The sequence below is a fragment of the Ochotona curzoniae genome, unplaced genomic scaffold (genome assembly GCF_017591425.1).
Source record: "Ochotona curzoniae isolate NIBS_2020 unplaced genomic scaffold, NIBS_Ocur_1.0 scaffold_4683, whole genome shotgun sequence".
Lineage (NCBI taxonomy): Eukaryota > Metazoa > Chordata > Mammalia > Lagomorpha > Ochotonidae > Ochotona > Ochotona curzoniae.
The window spans coordinates 12785728-12812056 of NW_024467121.1; the positions used below are offsets into that span (position 1 = coordinate 12785728).

At 39.1% G+C, this 26329-nt stretch overlaps 1 protein-coding gene across 2 annotated transcripts in view; it reads left to right on the top strand.

Annotated features, from left to right (window-relative positions):
• Window positions 1–26329, top strand: part of NET1 (neuroepithelial cell transforming 1) — a 37636-nt gene that overhangs the window by 1448 nt on the left and 9859 nt on the right. The window contains exons 2-3 of one of the 2 annotated variants that reach the window (XM_040968329.1): window positions 10028–10094; window positions 14787–14846. In XM_040968329.1, the coding sequence (XP_040824263.1) occupies window positions 10028–10094; window positions 14787–14846 (127 nt within the window). Of the gene's footprint in view, window positions 1–10027; window positions 10095–14786; window positions 14847–23017; window positions 23289–26329 lie in introns of those variants that run through there. The other variant, XM_040968330.1, reaches the window with a different exon arrangement.

Genomic DNA, 26329 nt, shown 5'->3' on the forward strand with positions numbered 1-26329 from the left:
TCAACAAGACAACTTTATTAACTTGTATGTTACTCTGCAGAGAACCAGGCTTTCTAAAGCAGCCAGGAGGAAGTCATCATCTCAGAGGCTGAGAAACAGGAGCCATGAAAAGATTAGAAAAGAGAATGTTTGAAAGATGAAATGGAGGGAGTGTCAAAGGATTCTGCATCTGTTCAGCAATGCCATTGAGCACCTGCCTAGTGCCAGGCGTTGTTGTAGCTGTTGGAAATTCTAGTTAACAGAACAGATGAAACCCTGCCATGAGGAAGCTTGAATTCTTGGTGGGGTAAAACACGAAGACCAAATATACAGAATATCCCAACAGACATGTTGTAAAGAGAATTAAAATATGACAAGGGGGGGTTAGTGAAAGAGACAGGTAAGTTCCTGTTTCTGAAAGATCCCAGGGAATGCCTCACTAGTGATAATGGGGAGAGACGGGGAAGTGAAGAGGAACTAAGCTTTGTGATTATTGGAAAAAGTGTTATGGACAAAGAGAAGAGCAGCAACAGGTTGGTGTGTTCAAGGAACTCAAAAACAAGGTGGAGTAATGTTGTATCTGGTTGGCCATTACATTTAGTGAATTGGGAACCTAGAAGATATGATGTGATCTGTATTTTTAAAGCATCCTTTGGATCTTGTGTGGTACAGATAGAATCAAGTTGAGACATCATGTGAGAGCCAAAGACATGGGACCTGGAATGATAGCCCAGTGGCTAAATCCTCACCTTGCACCCGCCTGGATCTCATATGGGTGCCAGTTTGTGTCCCAGCTGCTCCAGTTCCCATCCAGCTCCCTTTTTGTGGCCTGAGAAAGCAGTAGAGGACGGCCCAAAGCCTTGGGATCCCGCAACCATGTGGGAAACCAGGAAAAAGCTCCTGGCTCCTGGCTTCAGGTCGTCTTGGTTCTGCTCTGACTGTAACAACCATTTGTGGGGGGTGAAACAGTGGACAGAAAATCTTTGTCTCTGTCTCTCCTCTCTCTGTAGATCTGCCTTTCCAAAGAAATAAATAATTCTTCAAAAAAATTAGAGTGAAAGATACGATTTTTTATCCCAGATAGTGGGGACCCTATCTGTTGTTTCTTTGAATAATTTTTCTGTAAGCTTTCTTTTATCTCTTGTTGTATTATCCCATTACATGTAGTTGAAGGGAAAGCTGTTAAGAGAAAACACATTTTAATGATTCCTTTATTTTTATGAAGCAGTTATACTTAAGTAATTTACCTTAAGGTAAAAGAATATTACAACATGCTTTTATAGGAAAAAAGCAGTGATAAATATATTATGTAAGTGTAATATCATTGACTGAAATAGTTTTTATTTTTTTTTTGATTTATCTTTATTTTAGATATTTACATAGTTGATCAGGCTGGGAAAGATCTAGGGTTAGGGAACAGTGGATGTGATCATTGTTTCCAAGCTTTCTGTTTCTTTGTCCCATTTATGGGGGGGGAGGGGGGGGAATAAGCCATACCCAGCCTCTTAACCATCCCAGTACTCAAGGATGGAGAAGGGTCACCCAGTATCAACCCAGAGTCACAATGGCACATCTTCTGAAAGTTCTGCCCAGGTGGTGGATGTGATAGTTGCGAAATGTTGTCGTCTTGCTGATCTATGATTGAGGAATCCCTTCAAATGTCCATTGGTTGACGCCTCCAACCTTATAGTCTCTAATCTCCCAGATATTTGCTGTCATCGTTCGACTGGGATAGTTGTCCCTACGTTCTGTTCTCCATTCTCTGCTATGGTACCAGATGTCCTCTGTAGGCCCCAATGTGTTATCATGACCTTCGTGTGCATTATGGTCTGCTGTCCAGCACTCTATCCTCTACACTAAGGAGGACCAGTTCTTCTAGGTGGGCTCATGGACCTGAACCAGGCAACCAGGGCCATGCCAAACCCCCCACCCTCCAGGAGGAGCTCATGGATCCAGTGACCACCTCCATGCCAGGCCATGCCACCCGGAACTCGCCGGAGCCCCCCACCCCCACTAGTCCCTACCACTCAGTTGGCCTGGTGACCTGGCCAGGAGACCCTGGCCCCACCCCTGGGACTCACAAGTTCAGCACCCCCCAGGACCAAAGCCCTAAGCCATGCAACCCCAGGACCCACTGGACCCCTCACCCCCAGGGCTCACAAACCAGGCTCCAACCACATAGGCGGGCTCAGTGACCTGGAACAGAGGACCCAGGCCCCTCTACGCCCCCCCCCCCCGAGACTCATGGATCCAGCACCCACTGCACAGGTGGGCCCAAGGACCTGGGCGAGGAGACCCAGGCCCCTCTTGACCCGCCCCCACCCCTGAGGCTTACGGACCCACCATGCACTGTGTAGGTGTGCCCTAGGACCTGGGCCAGGAGACTCAAGGCCAAACTGGGCCCTCCACCCTTGAGGCTCATGGGTCTAGCACCCATCATGCAGGCGGGCCCAAAGACCCAGGACCCACCAGATACACCATCCGTGAGACTCAAGGACCCAGTCTCTACCACACAGGCGAGCTTGGTGACCTGGACTAGGACAACCAGGGCCCTCTGGGCCTCCCACTTGTGGTGCTCACAGACCTGATACCTACCACCTCCACACTGACATGGCTCATCCCTCTTTGGCATCCACCAGTGGGTACTTAAGCTACAGAGTCAGTCCCCAGTCCTGGTGCAAATGTGAACTGGCTGGTGATGCTGCCTGACTTGGGCTCGACTTGGCCCTACTGCACCCCATCCTGGATCTCAGATCTGCCATTGAATGTTATGTACTGGCCCAACCTGGCCTACTCCCTGACCTGACCACCATGTATGCTGGCAGGTACTGTAACTTGGTCTGGGTTGGGCTGCCCCTTGGCTTAGTTCTTGCACTTACCTGTGGGTATTGCAACTTGACAAAGAGTTTACCAGACTCCTCTATCTGGTCTCTTCCCAGTGGTAGATCGTGAACATACTGGTGGGTCCCTGGCCCAGGTTGGGTTTGTCCACTTGTTGTCCTGGCAGGGATGGTGTCCTTGCCCAATTGGCCTATACCCTTTCTGGTTCTTACTGTTGGGTGTTGCAACCCATCCACACCTGGGCCATACCCAGACACAATTCTCACATGGTTCAGCAGGATCCAAGACCTAGTCTAGCCCATTCTATACCTACCCTGACTCGCATGAGTACTAGTGGGTGCTTAGGTCTAATCCATGCTGAGGGAGACTGAAGCAATGCTCAGCCCAGGACAATGCACGGATTCCCTGCAACTCGCATTCACCAATGGGAATTCCTGCCCAGCCAAGGTGTCTGCTTAGTCCCCAACCAGGCCTATTCCCAGCCACAGTACTTGCACATACCAACAGATATGGCTGTTCCACATGGGTGAACCCATATTTTGACCTGCAAATTCTACTTCCAGACCTGATTCACCCACATATTTGTTGACTTCATGGCCCGACCTCACATAACCTGTTCCCTTTCCTGACATTCTCTGATGGGTTCCATATTGTAGCCCTTCAAGTAGAGTGGCCTTGTCCATGAAATTTCCAGAGAAGTCATTCCTCACCTGGATCTGAGCCCTAAAGTCCTTGATGATTCCCCACCTGTGCCATCTCTCAGACTCCCTGTAAGCCCCACATTCCCAAAATTCCAAAGCACATTGTCAGGCAGCCCACAGGCTTGGCTCGGGTCCCCCCCAGCAGCTGCCAGGTAGCTGGGGGAGTCTAGCATCTGTTCCTCCAGCTTCAAACTCACCTGGGCTCCCCCAACTAAGATGGTGGTGGTGAGTAGAACCTGGGTCCTGCGTCTCCCCAGATCTGCCTGAGATCCACCCACAGTGTAATTTTTGTGGCAGGAGGAGTTTCTCAGGCTTCATGACAACCTCAGGATTTGCCCACCTGACTTTGGTGGCCGAAGCTAGGATCCTATGCATTCCTTCCTTTTGTTATATATAAAGAAAAATGGGCATCATTTTCCTCCATGGTTTCTTCAGCCCGAGTCTGGGTGCAGTGTCAAGCTGGTGGGGGAGGAATGGGAGATCTAGAGAGGCTTGGAGCCCTGCAAAAGAAGCTGGTTAACAGTTTGGTTAAATTTTTTATTGTTTTACATTTGAGTGTGGATGGCACAGGAACAGAGGGAGGGGTTACTTATCAGAAGTCCTATTGAAAAGGTGGCTTGAGTTCTGAGGCTCACAGGAATGCGAGTCTCTGAGGGTTGCTCTGGATGAGAAACTTCAGTCTCTGGATAGATCATGGCAGGTGTTGACAGGCAGCATTCCAGCCATCCTTGGATGGGAGTGTCTGCTTGGCTTTGGCAGGATACTGTGGTCACTGCTGCTCAGCCCCAATATCTCAATCTTTGTTTTATGGTATTGGTGAGGAGTGTTAGGCTGGAACATGTATGATCAGAGACTTGTATCGGCCTATGCAAAGTTGGTTAAAAGACAGTCTAGTGATTCCTTGAGCAACAGGGTGTAAAAAGAAGAAACAAAATAACATGTGTGGTTGTGGGAAAGAGAAACACTTCTGATCATCTAGTGTGCATGATCTAGCAGGATGCTGTGGAGTGGAGCCAGTCTGGCCTGCTTCTAGTCCTGTATTTGCTCATTCCCTCCCTGCTTGTGGGATGCTAGCTGTTGTCAGGAGCTAGGGTGACTGAGCTGAGCAGGAGCAAAGTAGGGGCACAATTGTTAATATCACTACCAATGTCATACAAAGAGCATTTTGGGATTGGAAAGGCGTCATATTCAAAGTGATGATACTAGTTTTTCAGACATGATTTTCATTTTAACATTAACATTTTTTTCATTTCCTGATCATTTCCAGTAGTTCATTTTAGAATAAAAGAACTAAAGTCCAAATAATAACTCTTCCTTGTTCAAGTAAAAAATGGTATATTACAAAAAGGAACTTCACAACTGATCACACAATTCTTTTTTTCTCAAGACAACCATAATTTATTACTACTTTATCCATAAGGAATCTTTCCCTGACAATTTCTATCTTTTTAATTGTAACATTTAATCTACTAACGTTTTAATGTCAAAAGATGTAAAGGTTTGTTTCTTTATTTATTGAAAGGCAAAATTGGAGGGAGAGGGATTTCTTGCATCCATTGATTCACACTTCCTAGCGGTCACAACCAGAGACGCAGGACTTTATCCAGGTCTCCCACGTGGGTTGCAGGGCCAAGTACCTGAACCATTTTTTGCTGTCTTCCTTGGCACATTAACAGGGAGCTAGATCAAAAGTTAACATCTGATGTCTGTGTGGAATGTTGGTATCTCAGGCAGTTCTTGTTTGTATAAGATTACTGTGTTTTCTCTGGCTGCTTTTTACAGTAGAGAAGATGGGACCCAACGTATAAATGGAGGGTGTTTGGCTGCAGATAGTACAGCTTTTCCATTATAATGAGAAAAACAGGTTGTGTGGCAGGTTGGTAGGTTGGACAGTGTAAATGTATGGGGTAAAAAGGTGTAGTCATACTTGAAAATGAAAGAGTATTATAACTGTTAAGAGAGAAGAAATTGAAATAGGTATTTCAATTCAATTCAATAGGTATTTTCAGAGAAAGGAAATGATTAGGTAAGGAATATAACATGATTCAGTCAGGGATATAAAGTGAAATTTGTGAGCATGGGTATTGGGTTGTATGAGTGAGAGTGTGTGTGTGTGTGTGTGTGTGTGTGTGTGTGTGTGTGTGTGTGTGTGCACTACTCAGTCTGCAGGCCCGTGCTTTAGTCAGCCTGTCCCACATGGTTGAAACTCATTTCTAGACACATCCACTGCTAATTGTTAAATTGGTGGCCATCCGAGTGAGAAACAGGCTAGAGAGTGAGCTAGAGAATAGAGATCGGGAGAATGTGCAAATACCAGGAAAGATTGCTTACTGTCTTAAATTTGTACCAAGTTAAATAAAGGATTATGAGCCTGGTTTTGTCTCTGCTAAATGTATTTTAGGTTCTTGCATTAATATTATGCCATCCCAACATTTCCTTCACGCTGACCCTCTCCATCCTAATCAAATCAGAGGCCCACATGGGTCTGCAACCCCCTCACTTTTGTAAGGGGATGTTCAAGGCAAGGCCACACCACTGGGCCCAAGCTAGCACTTCTATAAACTCAGATCAGAGAGTTCCTGTTGTTTTTAAGGAGATTTAACTTTCTAATAGATTTTTTTCATCAATTATTTAGCTTATTTATTTGGAAGGCAGAGAAGACAGCGAGATCTGGTTCATTCTTCCAGATGCCACACAGCCAGGGGTGGGCCAGGCCAAAGCCAGGAGCCGAAATAACCCAGCTATGATCTACTACCTTCTAGAGTATTCATGAAGAAGGAGCTGAAACTAGGAATAGAGATAGGGTTCACGTACACACAGTCCAATATGAGATGCAAGTTTCCAAAGCAAAATATTCAGCACTGTGCTCTATAACTATTCCCTTTGAGCAGCAGCTTTTATCATTTTAGTTAAGCTTTTTAAAGTTAAAACTAGTTTGGCATAAAAATAATTTATATTATTCATACATATCTGAAATGATGAAAGCATATGTGTTTGAGCCCCAGGGAAAATCACAGTGCAATTAAACAGGAAATACAATTTAATATACAAAACAAGTTTCATAACATGTTAGTTTATTTTTGTCCTTACATGTTTTAGTTATTTGGACATATGAAAACACATTGGATCAGTGGATCAGAAACGTTTCACAATATGGACAGAAATTGTTGTGCTCTCTCTCCATTTCAACCTTTATGCTCCCCTGACAATGTCTTGCGTATCTTCTGGAAAGGTCACTTGTAATCTTAATATTTTATGAAATTGAATGTTTATCCCATAAGGATTTAAAATAACTGTTTGTTTTTAGTCTGACCTCTGAAAAGTGAGTGAATGTTTTTCCAAGAGTTAGGAAAATTGGCATTCTCTTACAGACTTTCTGGGCATGATTTATTTTTTGGGTTCCTTTTTCCCATGGGCATTCAAAATAAACAGATATTTGTTCTTAAAATAGGAAAAAAAAATAGTATTGCTGTAAAACCAATGATAAATAGCCCTGAAAAGAATCTTATCAAATCTGGACCAGTTTTCAGTGCGCTAACCCTAATATTTTTAAGCACTATTTTTCTTTCTGGATTTCAGAAATAAATTCCATTCTGAAGTCAATATAAGTCATTCTGGAAGATAAATTAGTACCTTTGGTTTTGTGATTTTTCATAATACTTTGCTTAATACCTAAAAAAATGGATTTTCGTTTGTTTGGCTTTTGGTTGTAAGTTGTTTTTTGTTTTTTTGTTTGTTTGTTTGTTTTGTTTTTTGTTTTTTTTTTACTTTCGAAGTCAAATTAGAGAGAGGGGAAAGAGGTTTTTTTCATCTTCTAGTCCATTTCTAAGTTAGCCACCAGGACCAGACCTGGGTCAGGCAGAAGAAACCCAAAGCTTCTTTCAGGTGTCCTTTGTTGGTGAGAGGAAGGAAGCTGGATCAGAAGTGGATGTGGACCGGCACCCATATGGGAAGCCAGTGTCACCATAATGCAGGCCCCATAAAATGAAGTTTTCAAGGAGTATTTTAAGTGCTACCTAAAATACTACTTTTAATGTGTGTGAGTGTTTGGATGGTAGTCTTTCCTTGTAGGAGATGCCTAAAATCCAACACTGGTTCAAACTTTAACATATGTTGTTTTTCCCACTACAAAAATTTAATTTCAAATTAAGCACAATGATGTGCTCACAGCAATAACTAAAACGAACTATAGCAGTATACTGTGATTAAAATTATGTGACTATGATATTTCTGTCTTCAAAGAGTCAGAACAATATTTTCAGATCTGCATTTATCTTAAGAAATTGCAATTATGGAAAATAAAGATACAGGGAGATTTACTCTCTTTGGTTTTAAATAACCTTTGAGAAGTCATACAGTATAGGAAGGTACTTTAAAAACCTCACGGAAATTGAAGTAAAGATGAATTAATTTTGATACAAAATAAATTTCAGTCCATGTATACAAGGGGCCATTAAAAGATTGTGAAAAATGTATTTTAGGGAAAAACTGCATAAATTTTTTTACCTTCATTCCATTTTCATGAACTTTTTGAAGTATCCTACTGTGATTTCCTGATTTCCTCTTTCCCCTTAGAGTCATTTTCCTTCGTGTGCCTTCTCAAATAGAAACAAAATTCTCTATTTACTTACAAAACTATAGGAGCTCTTACATCTTGGAAAAACTTGTAAATTTTCTCAAGAATGACAATCACTTGCCATGTTTTCATGACTTAGGGTGAATGAGACCAATGTGGAGGTCAAGAGTAAAGCCAGGTGAATGGGCAGTAGCTTGACAAAAGCTGAGGATTTCATTAAGAACTACCAATTTCCAAATTCTTGTCTTTTTTCCAATTTAGAACTAAGTATAGCAAGTCAAGTGTGTATCTAACATCAGTCACAATAGGTTGCCTGCTTCTAGTTATCCCTCCTGCCACTTCTGCCAACAGTCTCAGTTGAGGCCAACCTGAGGCCTTCCCTTTCACTGTTAGTATACAACTTCACGCTCTGCCTCTGAGTCTCTCCTACACCTCCATGATAACAGCTGACTCCCTTGCCTCCACATGCTTCTGTGTTGTTGCTTTTGTCATTGGCTGGCCTGCATTTTGTTCCCCAAGGGAAAGATTATTTGTTTTACTCTATGCATTTATGTCTCAAGTCTACACCTGTGCTAGCTGTGGTCTGTGATTTACATATTTGTAAAATATGTAGAAATATGTACATTTGTTTTAGAAAGGAAGACAGGTTTTGTCATAGGATTTTATTGCTTAATTTCTTTACACTGAATGGAAATGAAACGCCAAAGGAGAGTCTGCCACTCAAATGCTACAGAGCAAAGCTTAGTCATATTCTCACTTGAGAATTTTGTCTCAGATATACTTAAAACTTTTTCATTTGTTTTATTTGGTTGTAATTTTTTTAAATCAGAAAGGCATAATAAAGTGAAATGCAAATATCTGTTACTTTAAGAATATCTCTTATCAAAATTTTTGTATCTGCTAAAAAGTTAATTTATTTAGCCTATTAACACAATATAAAATATTACTAGATTTTCATGCATGCATTTCCAAGATAAACTTAGATTAGTTTGGTGGATTTTTTAAAATAATCTTTCCTTTTTTAAAAGGAAATATGTTTTTTTTTTTAAGAATTACTTATTTTTTTCAAGAATTTTTAAAAATAATTTAAAGAATATTTTTTTAAAGAATTACTTATTTTTAATGGAAAGTCAGATTTACAGAAAGAGAAGAGACAGAGAGAAAGATCTTCCTTCACTGGCTCACTCCTCAAGTGGCTTCCATGGCCAGAGCCGATCCAAAGCCAGGAGCCTCTTATGGGTCTCCAATGCGGCTGCAGCATCCCCAGGCTTTGGGCCATCCTCTACTGCTTTCCCAGGCCATAAACAGGGAGTTGGAAAGGAAGTGGTGCATCCAAAACAGAAACTGGTGCCCACATGGGATCCTGAGGCATGCAAGGCTAGGACTTGAGCCACTAGGCTACCGCATCAGGCCCAATCTGCCCTAATTTTTTACAGGTTCTTTCACCATGAAGATAATCATAATGACCAGAGTCTGTGCCTTGTTTTGTTATTTTGTTTTTACACATCATCTCTTATTTCTAAAGTTGGATGGCTTGGACACTTTTTTTTAGATTAAAATACATTTATTTAGGTACAAAATTTTTTTAAATCAATGCTTTTTTGTGATAAACACTTCTGAGAATATTTTGAAGACCCCCTCATTTTTCTGATTTCAATTTTTTTTTCACATCAACACCAAACTTATCTTACAAAATTTTATAGTGTAGTTATTTGAAGGTAGAAAGACAGATGGAAAGAGATAGAGCAAGCAGGGGAAGAGCTAACACCTGTCTACTGGCTCAACTCCCTGAATGCCTGAGGTGACCAGGCGAGGCCAGGTGCAGGCCTGGAGCCAGGAATGAAATGTGGTGTTATCTCACCAGCACTTTTGTTATTATACTGAACTAACTTTGCTTACTGTTTGTTTTAATTTTATTTTATATTAACAGATATTCCCTTCGGAGAGGTAGCTCTTTCACATTTCTAACACCCGGCCCCCACTGGGATTTCACTTTGGTGAGTAGATAGCTGTATGTTTTATTCCAAAGCATTAGATAGAATTGTTTTGGGGTGTTTTCGGTATAACATATAATTGGGTTGTCTGTACTGCTGAGTATTTGGAGGGCAGATTTTCTATTGCCCTGTTATTTTAAGTAAATATAAAAGATATTTTGCAAAGTAATCATATCTGTTTGTGCTTCCATAGGAGTGTATGTCCGTAAGCATGTGTATCATAAGATATCTTTTTGTAAATAGTCTAACAGCTTTTTTTTTCTTGGTTGGAAATATAAAGTAAAATATAACATATGATTTTCTGCTATTAATTATCTAAGAATGGTGTGACAATATTATTTGTACATTTAATTTGTGTAAATTGACACTAGAAAGTTGTTTTTTTATACTTAAAATCATTACCTGATAATACACATATACAACTAAAGTGTATACAAATAAGATGTAATTTTTATGCTTTTTGTATTTGGGGGAAATAGCAGGAGTGTGTCTTGTTTGTCAGAATTTACCTGTGTGTACTGAAGAGCTGATGTAGCCTGTTCTTTTCTACATGTGTTGAATTCCTGTTGGAGATTATGAAGCCTTTATGAGAAAGCTTGCAAAAAAAAAAAAATTAAAAGAACACGCAATGTCAAATTAACTGGTGAGAATTGAGTATTGTGTGAAGTCAGTAAGATCATAAAATATAAACTTCATAAATTAAATAAAATACAATAAATCCATGCATATTAGTTCATAAATTCAGGGCATTTTTAATAGTTGTCTCATTCGAATTTAATCGATGTACAGGTCATGTGGGGAGAATACATAGCCCAGAACGGAACAGTGTGCAGGCTCACTGTGATAGTTACTAACATAGAGTGTGATATGGGCAAGGAGACAGAAAATGCAACAAAATTAAAAATCCAGAAACAACTCCACATGTACATGAAAACTTATATCACAGACTGACACAAGAGTGAGACTCTGAACAAATGCTGTTAGGAATGGGGGAATTAGCTCTGCTACCTAATACCACATACACATGAAAATAGATGTTGGATAGATTGAAGCAACAAATATGAAAGACAAAACCTGAAAATAACTGAAGGAACTTACAGTCAGCTGTTTCAGAGCCTGTTCTAGGTCTTCCCACCCCTCCTGTGTGCATGCACTTTCAGATGTGCAAGCAGACATGCCTTCTTCTTTTTGTTTGCCATTCCTCCCACTCCTCCCTTTTCTTCCACTAGTGAGCCCTCCCATCCCCAGCCTCCCCCCCCCGTAGCCTGTTTCCCTTTGTGTTTTATTTAGATTCTTATTTGCTAAGCGCAGAGATATACATGGGAGGATTTTGGATCATATTTTTCATGGTTTCCTGCATCTACGGCATATGACTTGAATCAGTAAGGATTTTTTGAGATCTGTCACCTTAATTTTTAGTTTTTCTGATTCTTTTTTATATTGTTCTTTAGATCATCTTAATATCCTTAAACTTGATTTGAAATGGCGTATTATAAATTTTGCTCTGCCTTTTTGAGAATTTCTTTCTGATGTGCCTTCATTCCCTAATTCAGACGTGTGAAGCCTTTTTTTCCACTGAGAGACCTTTGGATATTTATAACATTCATTGATCATACAAAATTATCAACTTAAAAATTAGTTTACTGTAGTTTTATTGAATTTTGTGAAGTTTTTTTCTAGTGAAAAAAAATGTGTTTACTTAGAAACATTCAAAATGTTAACAAAATAGAGGCCTGGTGAGGTTGCCTAATGTCTGAAGTCTTCACCTTGCATCCACCATGATCCCATATGAGCACTGGTTCTAATCCTAGATGCTTCACTTTCCACCCAGCTTGTGACCAGCAGAAACAGTTGAGGATGGTCCAAAGCCTTGGGACCCTGCACCCTGCGTGGGAGATTCAGAAGAAGCTCATGGCTCCTGGTTTTCGATCAGTCAGCCCCAGCTGTTTTGGCCCCTTGGGGCGTGAACCAGAAGACGGAAGATCTTTCTCTTTCTCTCCTTCTCTCTGCAAATCTGACTTTCAAATAAAAAAACAATTTTTTAATGCAAAACAACTGCAGCTTTGTTTTGTTTTGTTTGCTGTTACTGAGATTTTAGTTAATAATTATTTCATACAAAAGCTGTATCAGAGGCAGCTAAAGGTTGAAAAACTGTCATTTCCATATATAATTAATTTAAGTTGTGCACCAACAGGAACCGGCTTTAAATTCCCATGCTAATTTACAACCTGCAAACTGTATGTATAAATTATACCAAAAATTTAAAAAGCCACGGTACAGTTTACAGTTCAAAACCAAATGTTACACAGCCTTGCATTTCAATTTTTTCTTTGAAGAGATTGAATTATGTAAAAGGAGCAGGGTTAAAGCTTGATACATACACACACGCACACAACCCTGTACTAGACCCAGTATTACCATCTCCCTCCTTGTTTTCCTCATCCTTCTCTCCTTTTTCCTGCTGTTTCAGCCTTGGTGACTCTTTTTTGCTGCGTTAGGTTTTCTTTGAGTGCAGTATTTTTCCTTCAGCTTAGCAGAATTGCTTTCATGACATTGCTGGTCATGTGCAGCAGTGTTACTCCATATCTGTCCCGGTTGCTTTGCAGCATCACCAATGGATAGGCAGGGTGTGGTACTTAGAGCAAGAAAAAGGCCAAAGGAGGCCTCTTGGGTGCACTGGGATCTTTGAACTTCTTTTTTGTCTCTACTGTCGGAGAAATATAGATTTTTGTTTCTATTTCATAACAAGTCTTTGTCCACCTTTGCCACATCTTCACATCGTCTCCTCTCTTTAGCAGACATGATCTTCCATCTCTCTTGAGTACTTAGAATGAGTACTTCTTAGAAAACTAAAAGGTGATGGAAGCATTTGGGCCCTCAGGTGCCTCCCATCAAGTTTGTCCCAAGATTATACACAGTGAATTAAGGGGAAAAATACTTATTTTATTGGAAAGACAGATCAAATTTACAGAGAAGAGACAAAGATCTTCCATCTACTGGTTCACTCCCCATATGGCTGCAATGGCCGGAGCTGAGCCAATATGAAACCCAGAGCTTCCTCTGGGTCTCCCATGAGGGTGTAGGATCCCAAAGCATTGAGTTATTCTTCACTGCTTGCAGGGAGCTGGATGGGAAGTGGAAGAGCCAGGTCTAGGTGAGGATTTAGCCATTGAGCCATCACACCAGGCTGCACAATGAGTTTTTGGCTCTCGCTTCGTAGAATCTCCTTCGTTCATGCTTAATTTTCTGTAGTGAGACACAAGCGCATAGTGTTCATCTGGCTGTTATTTCCAGTGTTGTCTCTGTGGAGTTCAGTTATTGAATTTTGAGTCCCACTTGGGGTTGCCTTGACAGGGCCAGACCAAGTGAATTTGTGGACCTTACATGGTCCATAGGCCAGACATTCTCCATCCCTGCCAAATTGAGTGCTATTCTGTCTTTTATCCTTTTTTTCTTAGAATGATTTTGTATAAGATTTGACTATAATTTTGTTTATTTTGGATGTGCATTTGGCTTTCCTAAACTTTCATAAGGAGACTTGATTCAAAAATAGCTGTTTTAACTTCCCAGAATCTCCTTTGTTGTTTCGTGTTTTCTTACTTTGTAAGACCTTCTAGCTTTGTTAATTTTCCTACTTCTGTCTAGAGTCAGTCTTTTGTTTTTCTTTTCTCTATTGACCTTGTCCTGCTCAATTTGATTTTGATTACCAGCAGTTTCCCATGTAAGGACAGGAAAGGTACTGGTGGGGAGCCCTGAGGGATCATTTTTACAAGTTTACAAGAATTAGACTGTCACAAGTAACCTGCAAGGTTTTTTTTCCCTCTCTCTTTTTACTTTTTTTTTTTAAAGATACATATATGGTTCACTCCCAGAATGACTGCAACAACTGAAGCTGAGCTGATCTGAAGCCAGGAGCTTCTTCTGGGTCTCCCAAGCATCCAAAGGCTTTGGCCATCTTCCACTGCTTTTCAGTGCCATAAGCAGAGAGCTAGGTGGGAAATGGAGCAGCTGGGACACAAACTGGTACCCATATGGCATCCTGGTGCATGCAAGGGGAGAAGTAGCCAATTGAGTCATTGTACCAGGCTCTGAAAGGCTATTTGAAATAACTACTACTTAAGCATGCATGCTCAATGAACCAGAAATGGTAGATTTGTAGTTTTTCTACTGTTAGTGCTAGAGGAGCTTTATGATTACACTCAAGTTCTCCAGCAACCTAGGTGTTCATCTGCTAAATCCTGGGTGATCAGTTAATAAATCTGCTTCAAGCAGCAAATCTGAGCCAGGAACAAAAGATACTCTATTTTCGTGCAAGGACCCCCTACCCTTCCAATAGGATAAACAATATGTATTCCTTTAAAAAATATAAATAACTAGTTGTCTTTCTGTATAAAATGTATTTCACCTTTTCTCTAACAAGTTCTCATAGCCTTTGACTTACCTTAAAACTCTGTCCTGGAAGGCTTTTTAAAAAAATACGTTTTCTAATAGGGTAGAATCACAACACAGCACAAGATAGCTAGTTGGGGGTTAGTACTATTTAGAATGTGTGTGAATGTCTCTCATCAAAATGATTTCCTTTGGAGCACAAAGGCTTAACTGCTTAGAAGTGGTTTTCTAATTGCATGGACTCGTTCTTTAATGGGGTGATATGAATTCTTTCTATTTGAGAATGATTTTTTTTTTTCCTTACAGAAAAGAAAACGAAGAGAGAAAGATGATGATGTTGTGAGTCTTAGCAGCCTGGATCTGAAGGTAATCTTGCTGCTTTATTAAAGTAAAGCACTTTAAAATAGGCAGAGTTGTGTTTTTTTTTTTTCTGTGCTATATAAAAAATATGTATGTTGGTCATCTTGAAGGGGAGTACATTTTTCATTATGGAAGGGTTTTCTTAGTTTATTTTATGCTACAAAGACATTATTCCACATTTCCTATTTTCTTCTGATAGCTTTAAATGGTGCTCATAATTGTTGTTAAATGTAAGCTTCTCTATATTTTTAGGTGAGGAGGCCTTGGGATCCTTTATAGCTTCTCAGCTCTAGAGCTCCCACCTCTGTTGTATTCACAGCTGATTTTTATTTGTTTTAAGATTTCATTTACTTACAAAAGGCAGAGTGACAGACAGATCTTTCTGTTGATTTGTTCCTCAGGTACCCACAATACACAGGCAAAAGCTAGGAGTTGGGAACACCATCCAGTTGTCATAGGTGGGTGGCCAGAACCCTAGTGATTGAGCCATGGTCCACTGTATCTGAACTATAGAGTAGCTGGGATTCACCCCAGGCACCAACGGTTTGGAATGCAGGTATCCCAAGCAGGCAGACCAGCATGGTGCTCTGTAACAGTCACCCTACATGTATTTTTATATATGTGGCCTCATACCTTCTGATATTTTTCATTTTGCATCCCTCTTTGATTTTATCTTTGCTTTTGTGCTCTTTTGATTTCACCTCTGTCATCAGGGTTAATTTTGAGAGTTTATATAACCCAGCTTATTCAGTACCTTTTTGAATAATGTTTTTGTTGCCTTTACTTCCCAGGTGAGGTTGCAGTTCTCAGACTTAACATGCTATTGAAGATCTATTGGAACTTAGTGGCCTTTCCTCTGTTTTTTCATTCACAAGTGCTGATACCATGGGAATCACAACTGTCTGATTTGTCACTCTCTTGTCATATTTTGAGGTTTAACAAGAAACTTTGTCTCTTCAGTTTATTGTAGACTTTGTCTTTGATTTTCTCTTTGATATGTTAACTGCTCTATCATTTTTTCTTTAAAGACTAAAACTTGTTAGGTATTTAATTAAATTATTAGTGATAGAACCAAAAGGATAGATCTCAGCAAAGGACTAGGAAACGCTGGAGCAAACTAATAATTAATTTAAGACAGATTAATTTGAATTAAGACAGAAATTCTCTCTTAAGGTATGATCCCAGGGAACAGGATTACAGTACAAAAACAAAGTGGTTTGTGTCAAGTCAGACATTGTGATAGTCATTGCTGTGGGGCAACTAGAGGCGATCTTGCTGGGACCCTCTGAAGAGCTGTGTAGGACACTGCACAATTGTCTTCTCAAGGAAATGAAGTCAGGGGATGGAGGCTTATTCATTAGTTTCCATATTCCATTAGTCAACTGTAGCCCTTCGGATGCCCGTCCCTCACACTCCTGGGCTATGCATTTGCAGGTGCCACACAGCAGTATCCAAAAAGTACAGGTTGAAGACAGCAGGTGCACAAGGGCAGCTGACATGGAGTACTGCTGTGAGGTTACATGTATATGAAGCTCATTGCTGCAGCAGTGCCTGAAGTTAGAATAGGCTTAGAGAAGGAGGCTGGGATAGTAACATTTTCTCTTCAGTTTGGGCTCTCAGCAATTCATGAGAAATGGGCAGCACCTCCTGTTAACTAAAATAAGTGTTCATCTTATGTTATACTGGGAATTATTCATAATCCTTTGTCCTTAAGGTTAAACGTCACCACTAGCACTTATCCTTTATGTGACTTGCTATTTGTGTCTTCAGTGAAAAAAGAATCATTTCCTTTATAATACCAAACCTCTTAGCTTGTCAGTTTGGTTTATGATTCTTTTTAATAGCATTTAATTTGTCTATACTGATGATCTTTTCCCAAAGCAAATTCTTAAAACTAGGGGACTTTCCAATTTGTAATCCAAATTTTTTTAAGAATGCGAATCTACATGCAAGTAACTTCACTAATGATTTATTTCATTCTTATCTAGCCCAAATGTAACTGCCTCATTTGTATTTAACTTGTTATTAAATATTTTGTACTGTGGTTTCTTAATTTTTATTTTTCAGTTGTTACTTCCAATTTTTATTAGGACTTTAAATTCTAGCTGACTTATGTTCAGAGAATTATGTAGTGATATTTGTAATCTTGAACTCTAGAATTTTTTTTAAAAGATTTATTTTATTATTTTTATTGGAAAGGCGGATATACAGAGAGGAGAGACAGAGAGGAAGATCTTCCGTCCGATGTTTCACTCCCCAAGTGAGCGCAACGGTCGATGCTATGCCAATCCGAAGCCAGGAGCCTCTTCTGGGTCTCCCATGCGGGTGCAGGGTCCCAAAGCTTTGGGCTGTCCTCAACTGCTTTCCCAGGCCACAGGCAGGGAACTAGATGGGAAGAGGGGCCGCCGGGATTAGAACTGGCGCCCATATGAGATCCCGGGCGTGCAAGGCGAGGACCTTAACCACTGTGCCACCGCGCTGGGCCTGAACTCTAGAGTTTTTAAATAGAATATACTTTTCTTGTATTTAGAAAACAAACCCTTAAAATATTTCCTATGAGCCATGGAATCTTATGTATTTACACAATCTTTAAATAAATTCTCAGTAATAAAACATGAAGGCATTTCAAGGACTGAAAATACAAAGTATAGTATGACCCATATTGTTCTACAACTTAAAAGATTGTTTATGCGTTCATTCGTCTGTATGATTTTCTTTTTTTTTTTTTTTTTTTTATTGTTGCTTACATTGTATTATGTAGTACAGTTTAATTACAAAGTTAAAAACACGTTGATGGTTGCATTTCACAATGCTCCCTGAAGAGGGCAGCAGAAGTCTGTTTTCCAGTTGGAGGAACTGCAATGGCAAGCAGCCCAGCAATCTTTTTATAGCGGAGGGAAACTGACAGTGTGTAACAAGTACTTTTGGCAAAAATGTAATGATTTTATGAAGCTGCATTATTATTTTTGAAAAGCTGTGTTTTTTTAATTTTCAAATTCCGTTTTCTACAAAGCAAAAACAATCTGTGCCTCAGTTTTACTATTTGTAAACTATATTGTAAAATATTATTGGCTGGAGAGGGATGAAAGAAAGGAGTATCATAATATTCTTAGAATTGTATCTGTGAACTATATTGAATCTGTTTAAAAACTGAAAATTTTAAAGCAAAATTTAAAAAGAAATACTTTACTACCTAATTTATACTTGCTATTCAAAACATGGTAAAGTGTTACCATTGATTGAAATATGATCTCTTCTGACTTTTGTGTTTTCTTTTTGTCGCCCATGCATTGGTTATTCTGTGGCACATTTTTTCGATTCCATGGTGCTGTAATTTTGCTGTTGTTTTAGTTCATACCGGTTGTTGGCCTTATTTTGTGGCTTCTCATTTATGGGAATGTATAGTGATGGAGTAATAGAGATTACCACATCCACATATGGGGATACAATGCAATGTGCATCCCTGCTTTCAAATTAAAGATGGACTCACAGTGAAACTGTCGGAAAAATGTAGGCAGTGGGATGCTGGACTGTCTGAGATTGTCTGTACCAGCAGTGTCGGGGCACATGTAAATAACATACCGATTGAATCATGACTCCTGTGAAGGACTATACCATTGTAGCAACGTGGGGAAAATCAGTCGGGGGTGGGATCTTTGGGGAGGGGAAATCAATCTACAAAATTGTACCAAAAAATTCAAAATAAAAATTTAACAACAACAAAATAAGGAAATACAGTTTCTTCTAAACTTAACAGCTAGAACTGCTATAGTTTGCCTGAGCTGCATCTCATTATGCAAGTGCTCTAAGAAAGATAGTCTCGACTTTGCTTATGGTTTATATCCGCATTGAATGTTGGCAGTTATTTAATGAACATTAAACTAAATAAATAGCCTGGAACTCAAGAAACTTAATTTTGAAAGTCAGTTCTACCACCGGTACTGAGCACCTGATATGTTCCAGGACACATGCTAGAAGTTAGCGTATGTTATCTGGTTGTCTAGAAGGTAAGTTGCAATAGAAGTTAGCAGGCCAGATTCATTTGCTACCTTTCTTTCACCACTGTCCTTCACTCAGCCACATGAAGCTCATGAACCTGGCTGGGGGCTGGGATACACAGTTCTTAGCTTTGAGAACATAGGCAAATGAGTGCTGTTACCTATAAAATTAGGGTTCCTGAAGCCACAGTTTCTATCTGACTCCACTATAATTATATAGAAATAGATTGAAGGGTCTGTTGCAATGTTTCAACTAGCTAATCCTCCTCTCGCAAGTGCTGGGATTCCATTTGGGCACTGGTTTGTGTCCCAGCTGCGGCACTTCCCATCCAGCCCCCTTTTATGGCCTGGGAAAGCAGTGGAGGATGGCCCAAAGCCTTGGGACCCTGAACTTGTGTGGGAGACCTGGAGAAAGTTCCTGGATCCTGGCTTCAGCTCCAGCAATTGCAGCCAGTTGGGAAGTGAAGCAGCAGATAGAAGACCTTTCTCTCTAAATCTGCCTTTCCAATAAAAATAAACGTATTTTTTAAAAGATAGCAATATATCACTTGGGGAGTGAATCATCGGACGGAGGATCTTCCTCTCTGTCTCTACTCCTTTCTGTATATCTGACTTTCCAATAAATAAATAATCTTTTTAAAAAAAGATAGCAATATATTTTAAAATATATAGAGTATATCATCTGTACTTAAAGCAAAACACTGTACACATCTTGTCTACGTGTAGAAAATAATGAAATGTGACCAGCCCCTGTTTTTTTTTTTAGAAAAATATGTTCTCTTTAGACAACAGAATCCAAAATATGAAGCACATTTGTAGGTATAGAAAGGCAGCAGTGGCCCTTTCTGCACTGAGTAGCTTTGTCCTGCTGCAAACCTCAGTAAATTGCTTTTATCAATTATTTGTCATTGTAAGTAACCCATGACCATTACTTTTCTAGTTACTTCAAACTCTGTTATGTTTACCTCTGTCTGTATTGCACTGAGCTAGCACATTGAAGATGTACATTAAACTTATAGTCACTGGGTAGGGCTTTTGGCACAGCATTTAAGATGCCTCTTGGTGTACCCACATCCCATATCAGAGTACCCGGATCTAAGTCTCACTGTGCCTCCAAATGCAGCCTTCTGAAGATGCAGGCCTCAGGAAACAGCTGGTGATGGTCCAGGACCTTGAATCCCTGCCATCCACATGGGAAACTGGATTGAGTTCCCAGTTCTTGGCCTCAGCCTTGGCTGTTGAAGGCATTTGGGTACTAAACCAGAAATCAAAGTGGAAGTTGGTACTTGATGTCTTTCTTGCTCATTCTGCTTTTCTTTTTTTTTTTAAATATTTTTATTTTGAATTTTGAATTATGTGGTACATTTTTGTATAGGCTGGGATTCCCCCCCAAACTCCCACCCCCTGTCAGATTTTTCCCATTTTGTTACAATAGTGTAGTCCTTCATAATGAAGCATAATTCTGTCAGTTTCTTATTTAAGTGTACCCCGGCATTGCTGGTACAAAGTCAGACAGTCCTGCATCCCATTGTCTACACATGTCCAACAGTTTCATTGGGAATCCATCTTTCGTCTGGATGCAGGGATGCATGTTCCATTGTACCCCCACATCTGTATATGATAGACATCAGTACTCCATCACTATACATTACCATAAGTGAGAGGCCATGTAACAAGGTCAGCAGCTGGTATGAGTTAGAACAGCCACATCAACAACAAATTATAGCGCCTTGAAAAAATAACGTGCCACTGAGTAAGCAACACATGAGTGACAAAAAGGAAACACAGAAGTCTTTTGGGAAAAATGATGCCATCGTATAATTCATGAGCACATGATGAATTTGACTAGAGAAAAGACATTATTTGGAAGGAACCAAACTGAAAAAAAAAAAAAAAAAACATATGGGATACAGCCAAAAAAGCAAATGAACAATCAAAAAACAGTATGGATTGGACTACCAGAGTTACACTTTCCATGTTGGTTTCCTTATGTAAGAGAGAATATATGGTATTTGTTCTTTTGTGATTGACTCATTTCACTGAGCATCACTCTGCTTTTCAAATAAAAGAAAAACTATAATTCAGAGACTGTAATCATTAAATTGTAGATAATTTTTTTTCTTGGCATCTTTACTATAATTAACATTTTTCTAATTTTGTTTTTCTATTGCTTTTTACAAAATTTTCTTTCCCTTGGCATTCCTTCAAAGGTGCGTCCTTAGGCTCATGTCTTTTGTCCACATCTTCTTTCCCAGACATTTAATTCACTCCCCAAGCTTCCATTGCACTCTCTGCATCTGATTGTCCTTTCTAAATCTAACCCAGGCTTTTCCAAGGTGTTGTCCACATTGCTATCTACTCCCTAAATAATATCAAGTCAGAATCAGTATATCTAAAATGAAACTAATGAAAAAATTATTTGTGTTAACAGTTGCCTCTTCTATTTTTAAAATCTTAAGCATTTGTGATTTCTTGAATATAGCCTTTTCTTTTCCCACTACTGTGTGCCATAGCAGTGACCTGATTATGATTTATGCATGTACCTAGTAATCTTCAATTCATCTTCAAAACTAGAAATATGCAAAGATATCTCTTTTTTTTTAAGATTTATTTTATTAGAAAGGCTGATCAGATTTATGGGGAGAAGAAGAGACAGAAGGAAAGATTTTCTATCCGCAGGTTCACTTCCCAAATGACTGCAGTGGCTGGAGATGAGCCAATCCAAAAACAAAAGCCAAGAGCTTTTTCGAGATCTCCCACAAAGGTTCCAAGGCTTTAGGCCATCCTCTACTGCTTTCCCCTAAGCAGGGAGCTGGGTGGGAAGTGGAACAGCTAGAACAGAAAACTGGTGCCCATATGAGATGGAGACACTTGCAGGGGAAGGATTTAGCCTTTGAGTCATCGTGCAGGCCTCAAATATATCTTACTTTATTGCAGCTTTCATTAACCTTTTCTGCTCCCTCTGACTACTCATGGCTCTTAACCCTACGTTGTGGGTTTACTCCCTTATCCTGTTGCACTTTTGCTCAAATCTGTAAAAATAATGTGGCATTCAAGGCCCCACTGAAGTAACATCTTAAAATTTCCCCCCTAGTCTTTTCTAGCCATGTCTTAACTTGAAAGTGGTTTCTCATAAACTGTCGTAGCACTTACTAGTTATACAACTTATTTTGGAATTTGCAAAAGCCATCTTGTTTCTTCAGTAATGTCCTGTTACTCATGGATTTGTTAATATTTTAGGAGCAAATATGAAACTGATCTTTCCCTGAGTCTAAGTGTCTAGAATAGTGCCTTAAATGTACCAGAGTTCTCTGAGCTTAAAAATATCCTAAAAATAGAAACGCTGTTGGAAATTACTAGAACCACATTACAGCAATACACGGTTAATATAAAAATCCTGACACTTGAAATAGAGTACAGTATTTTGTATTAAGGGGGAAAAAATCTTCTTTGCAGGCCTTCCACCCAGCAGACGTAGGTTATATAATATTTAGGATATACAGAAAAAAAATCTCTCTTAATGCTCAGAAATCCCAAACTTATTTTAAATAAACTTTTTTCTGTTACTAGTGATTTATTTACTTGAAAGGCAGTGATGCATAGGGAAGGAGAAATACCAAACTTTAAATATCTGAAGTAACCCAATTATACTTTACCCATAATCTACTGGCAGTTTTACTTTAGGAAAAAAGTGAATGCAAATGTGCCTACTGTATTTACACGACTGGTCGTAAGGAAAACTGATGAGAACCTCTTTAGAAAGACTGCATAGTTTCACAGGTGTGGCTTTTCTTTAATATACAGTTATTTAACCCTGAATTACTGTTTTCTTGAAGTTCTGAAGTTGTCCATGCTAAAGTCTGTCCTAAACTTTAGGGTGCAGTAGAAAAAGTGTTTCTGCCAGTCTCTTAGCAGCTGGTGTAGGTAACAGCAATTCCTTTTCCTTTGGAACCTCTCTTTTTAAGTCCGGAAGAGACGTTTCTGCTTTATGCCAGCCCAGGTTCTTCCTTCCTTTTCCTCTTACTGTAGAAATCCCAAAGCTTTTGATAAAGAGCTTTCTCTGGCGCAGGGAAACCTGAGCCGCCTAAGGTGTGTCCACCAGTTAACTGAGTCACGTGGGCGTCCGGCCCCGCCCCCGAGCCTTGTTGGCTGTGCCCGCCCCCGGAGCCCAGAGGTCTGCGTGCCTGGTCCTGCTGCTAGCAGAAGTCAGCTCCTCTGCTGGAAGAGGCATGGGCACATGGCCGCCAAAGGTGGCTGAGTCCACAGAAGAAAAGCCCCTGCGCCTCCGCAGCGCTCCCTGACAGGGCTGACTTGGATGTGGATTAATTTGAGAGATTTGAAGGAGCACTGGTAAAGCATGGTGGCGCATGATGAGAATGGAGGTCTCCTACCCATTAAAAGGACTATACGAGTCCTAGACGTTAATAACCAGTCCTTCAGAGAACAAGAGGTAAGACTTTAAAACCAAAGGAATGTTTCCTTGCCGCAGAATTTCAACATTTCTAGGTTTGTTAACAGTGTAATTTTAAGGTTTGAATTTAGTGAGTGCTGATGTACAGATTTGATACATATGCAAGCGTGAAATGTTTTTCTGGATTGTGATCTAAATAGGTTTATATATAGCATAGCTTGAACATATGCACAAGTTTGCACAAAAAGATTTTTAATCTGTGTGCCACTCTGGTTATATTTGTTCCATTTCTGATGCTTAATGTACTCGGGTTTGTTTTTGAGTGGGGTGTATATTATCCTCTCTTAAGAACTGCTTTATTTGAAATAAGAGGGGAGGGAAAGAATCTTCTTTTGGGCGTTAACACTGGTGAACAAATTCTGTGCTGACTTGGTGTGCCTGTTTATTTTTAAGACACCCAAAAAGTTCATTACATATTACATTTTATCCAGAAAGTATAAGATAATGTTAGTTTAACTTACTGAATCATTGTTTAAAATCTATCCCTTGATAGTCTGAAGGATAGACTCTCCTTGATAGTCTGAAGTCATTATGTTTTTATTAAGTCACTATGAACATTCTTCAAAATCAAATTATTTTTATGCCATTCCGTTCAATCTTGACAGTCGCTTTAGTAATTATGGTGTTCTTTTTATGCAACATATTGTCAGTGGTATATACTACATTGTCACTTACACCATATAAATATTATTCTACATTTGTATTTTGATTGTGGTAATGGTTTTAAAGCCACATACATATATCAGAACTTAGGTAATTATGTACTTCAGGTATGTGTGATTCATTATATATTTCAGTAAAGTTCTGTGTCCTACACAAACATACTCACACGTTTTGCTAGTTAAAATAGCTGCCTTCTTTATGATGTGTGCTTTTATTCCTTGTGGTTTGGCTTTGGTTTATTTGTTTTTGCCTTTTGCTCATACGCGTCAGTTTTTTTAAGTATATAAGCGTTTCCTTTGAGTACAAGTCACAAGTGAGGTCATCAGTACAAACACTGAAACTAATAATTTTCTTGACATCAAGAACTAGCTAACCTTTTTGTTTTCTGCTTAGTCTCAAACATTGGTCATATTTCTGGCATTTGCTTATTCTGATTATTAAAAGTACCAAGAATGTTGTCAGGATTTTAGAACTAGCAACGCAGCCTTAAATAAATAATTAGAATAGTCTGTTGCTAAGTAGAAAGGGGAGAAATTCTAAGGTGACCATAAATCATTTTAAATTTTCTTAAGAAGAACTTTTTTGTTTTTATTCTTTTTACTTTAAAATTATTACCAGGTAGGAGAGGAGCAGTAACCAAAAATGAATATACTCATTTACTGTTGTATTTTTAAGTGTTGATTTGACTGTGTAAAATATGTCCTCTAAAAATATGTCCTCCTAAGTGGCATCAAACCTATGTTTAAAAAAAAATGATACAGTCACAAAAGGAATTTTCCATTTGATTGAATTTATGTATGAGGTACATCTCAATAAAGAACTTTAGCAGTTTAAATATTTAATGTTTTAATAAAAAACTGAAATATTTTAGAGCACAAAACCCAACTGCGAGTGGATTATGGGAACTGGTTAATCAAAAGCCCAGTTTGAATGCAGATCCTGTGTAATCATTCATGTGACTGCTTAGCTAGGTAGTCTGATTAAAAATTAACGTAGGTAAACAACATAAACTTAGCTTGCAGGATGTTCGGTTTTTTCCTTCCCAAGTGAACTTTTACCCTGGTAAAAGGATGCCTACAAATGAAATTTCCTTGAACATGTAAAATTTGTTGGTATTCTTTGTTTATTCTCATGGATTTTCAGATTACCTTCTGAGAAGATTGTGTAGTTTTAATATCCATGTTTGTCAGCCTGGTATCTACCTTAACTTGTTGCCAGCACTCAAAAACAAACAACGAATAATGAATGATGCAAGCTTTACTTTTGGTGGTGGCTTAGAGGGATAAGTTCTTGCTCTTTTTCTTCATCACCTCTAACTACTTAGTACCTGAGTCCTGTCCATGGGGCAGGCAAATGGAGGTCTACTGCCTGTTCTGTGAAAGCCTGGTCTTAAAATATGTTATGACAGTACAGTTTCTTGATAACCAAAGCAGATCATTAAAATGGTTCGCCTGAGCTTTTAAAGATAAATACGTTTGTGACTCACCGTAACTCCAAAGGAGACACATTTCTTCCCAGTATTTTCAGTGGCCCACAAATGCCTAACCCATATCACTTTTCCACTAGTCTGCTGTTTGACATTTTTTCAGATATTGCATATGTCTTGAAAGTAGTATTAGGCTTTCAGTATTATTTCTTTACCCTTCATAAATATAACTCTAAAGTTGTTAAAATTTTTCATACTTTTGAAATATATCTAGAAAAAGATTGTGCTGTGTCTGTCCACCATTCTTCACAGATACCGTTTGAGGAGGGCAGAAAATGACTGTTGGGTTGTCAAAACAAAAACTGCGGCAGACCCTTCCTCTTCGCCCTTCCACATTTCTTGATTTAGCTCCATACTGGGTTAGCAAAGCATTTCATATTCGATCAGCTCTGAAAAGTAACATGACCTTTGTGGAAGAAAGATTATAGTTGGGCTTTTAAAAACCAGGACATGCTTGGCCATCAAACACTGGTTAGCATAATATCCTGCCCCTCTAAAGAGACTGTGTGAACAAAATCTATATTCATTACAAAACATTCTTCAGACATATTTACATTTAGTTATCAAATTCCTTAATTTATATTTTAAATATCACATAATTTTTATATTACCAAGAAATTAGTGATTATGCAGTAACTTTGGAGGTAAGAACTTTCATTGGTTTAATTTTGTATGATACAACAAGTATCACTTTTTTTTCTTTCTAGTTAAATTTTTCCTTAATTCACAAGAAGGAACAACTTTTCAGAGACCCCAACTAGCAATTAAATATTGTGGGAACTCAAAATTTATTATGTTTTAAACAAGGAAGAAGAGTTAACCTTTGTTTCCAAAAAAGTATAGCTAGCCTTTGTGGCAACTGCCTTGTCTG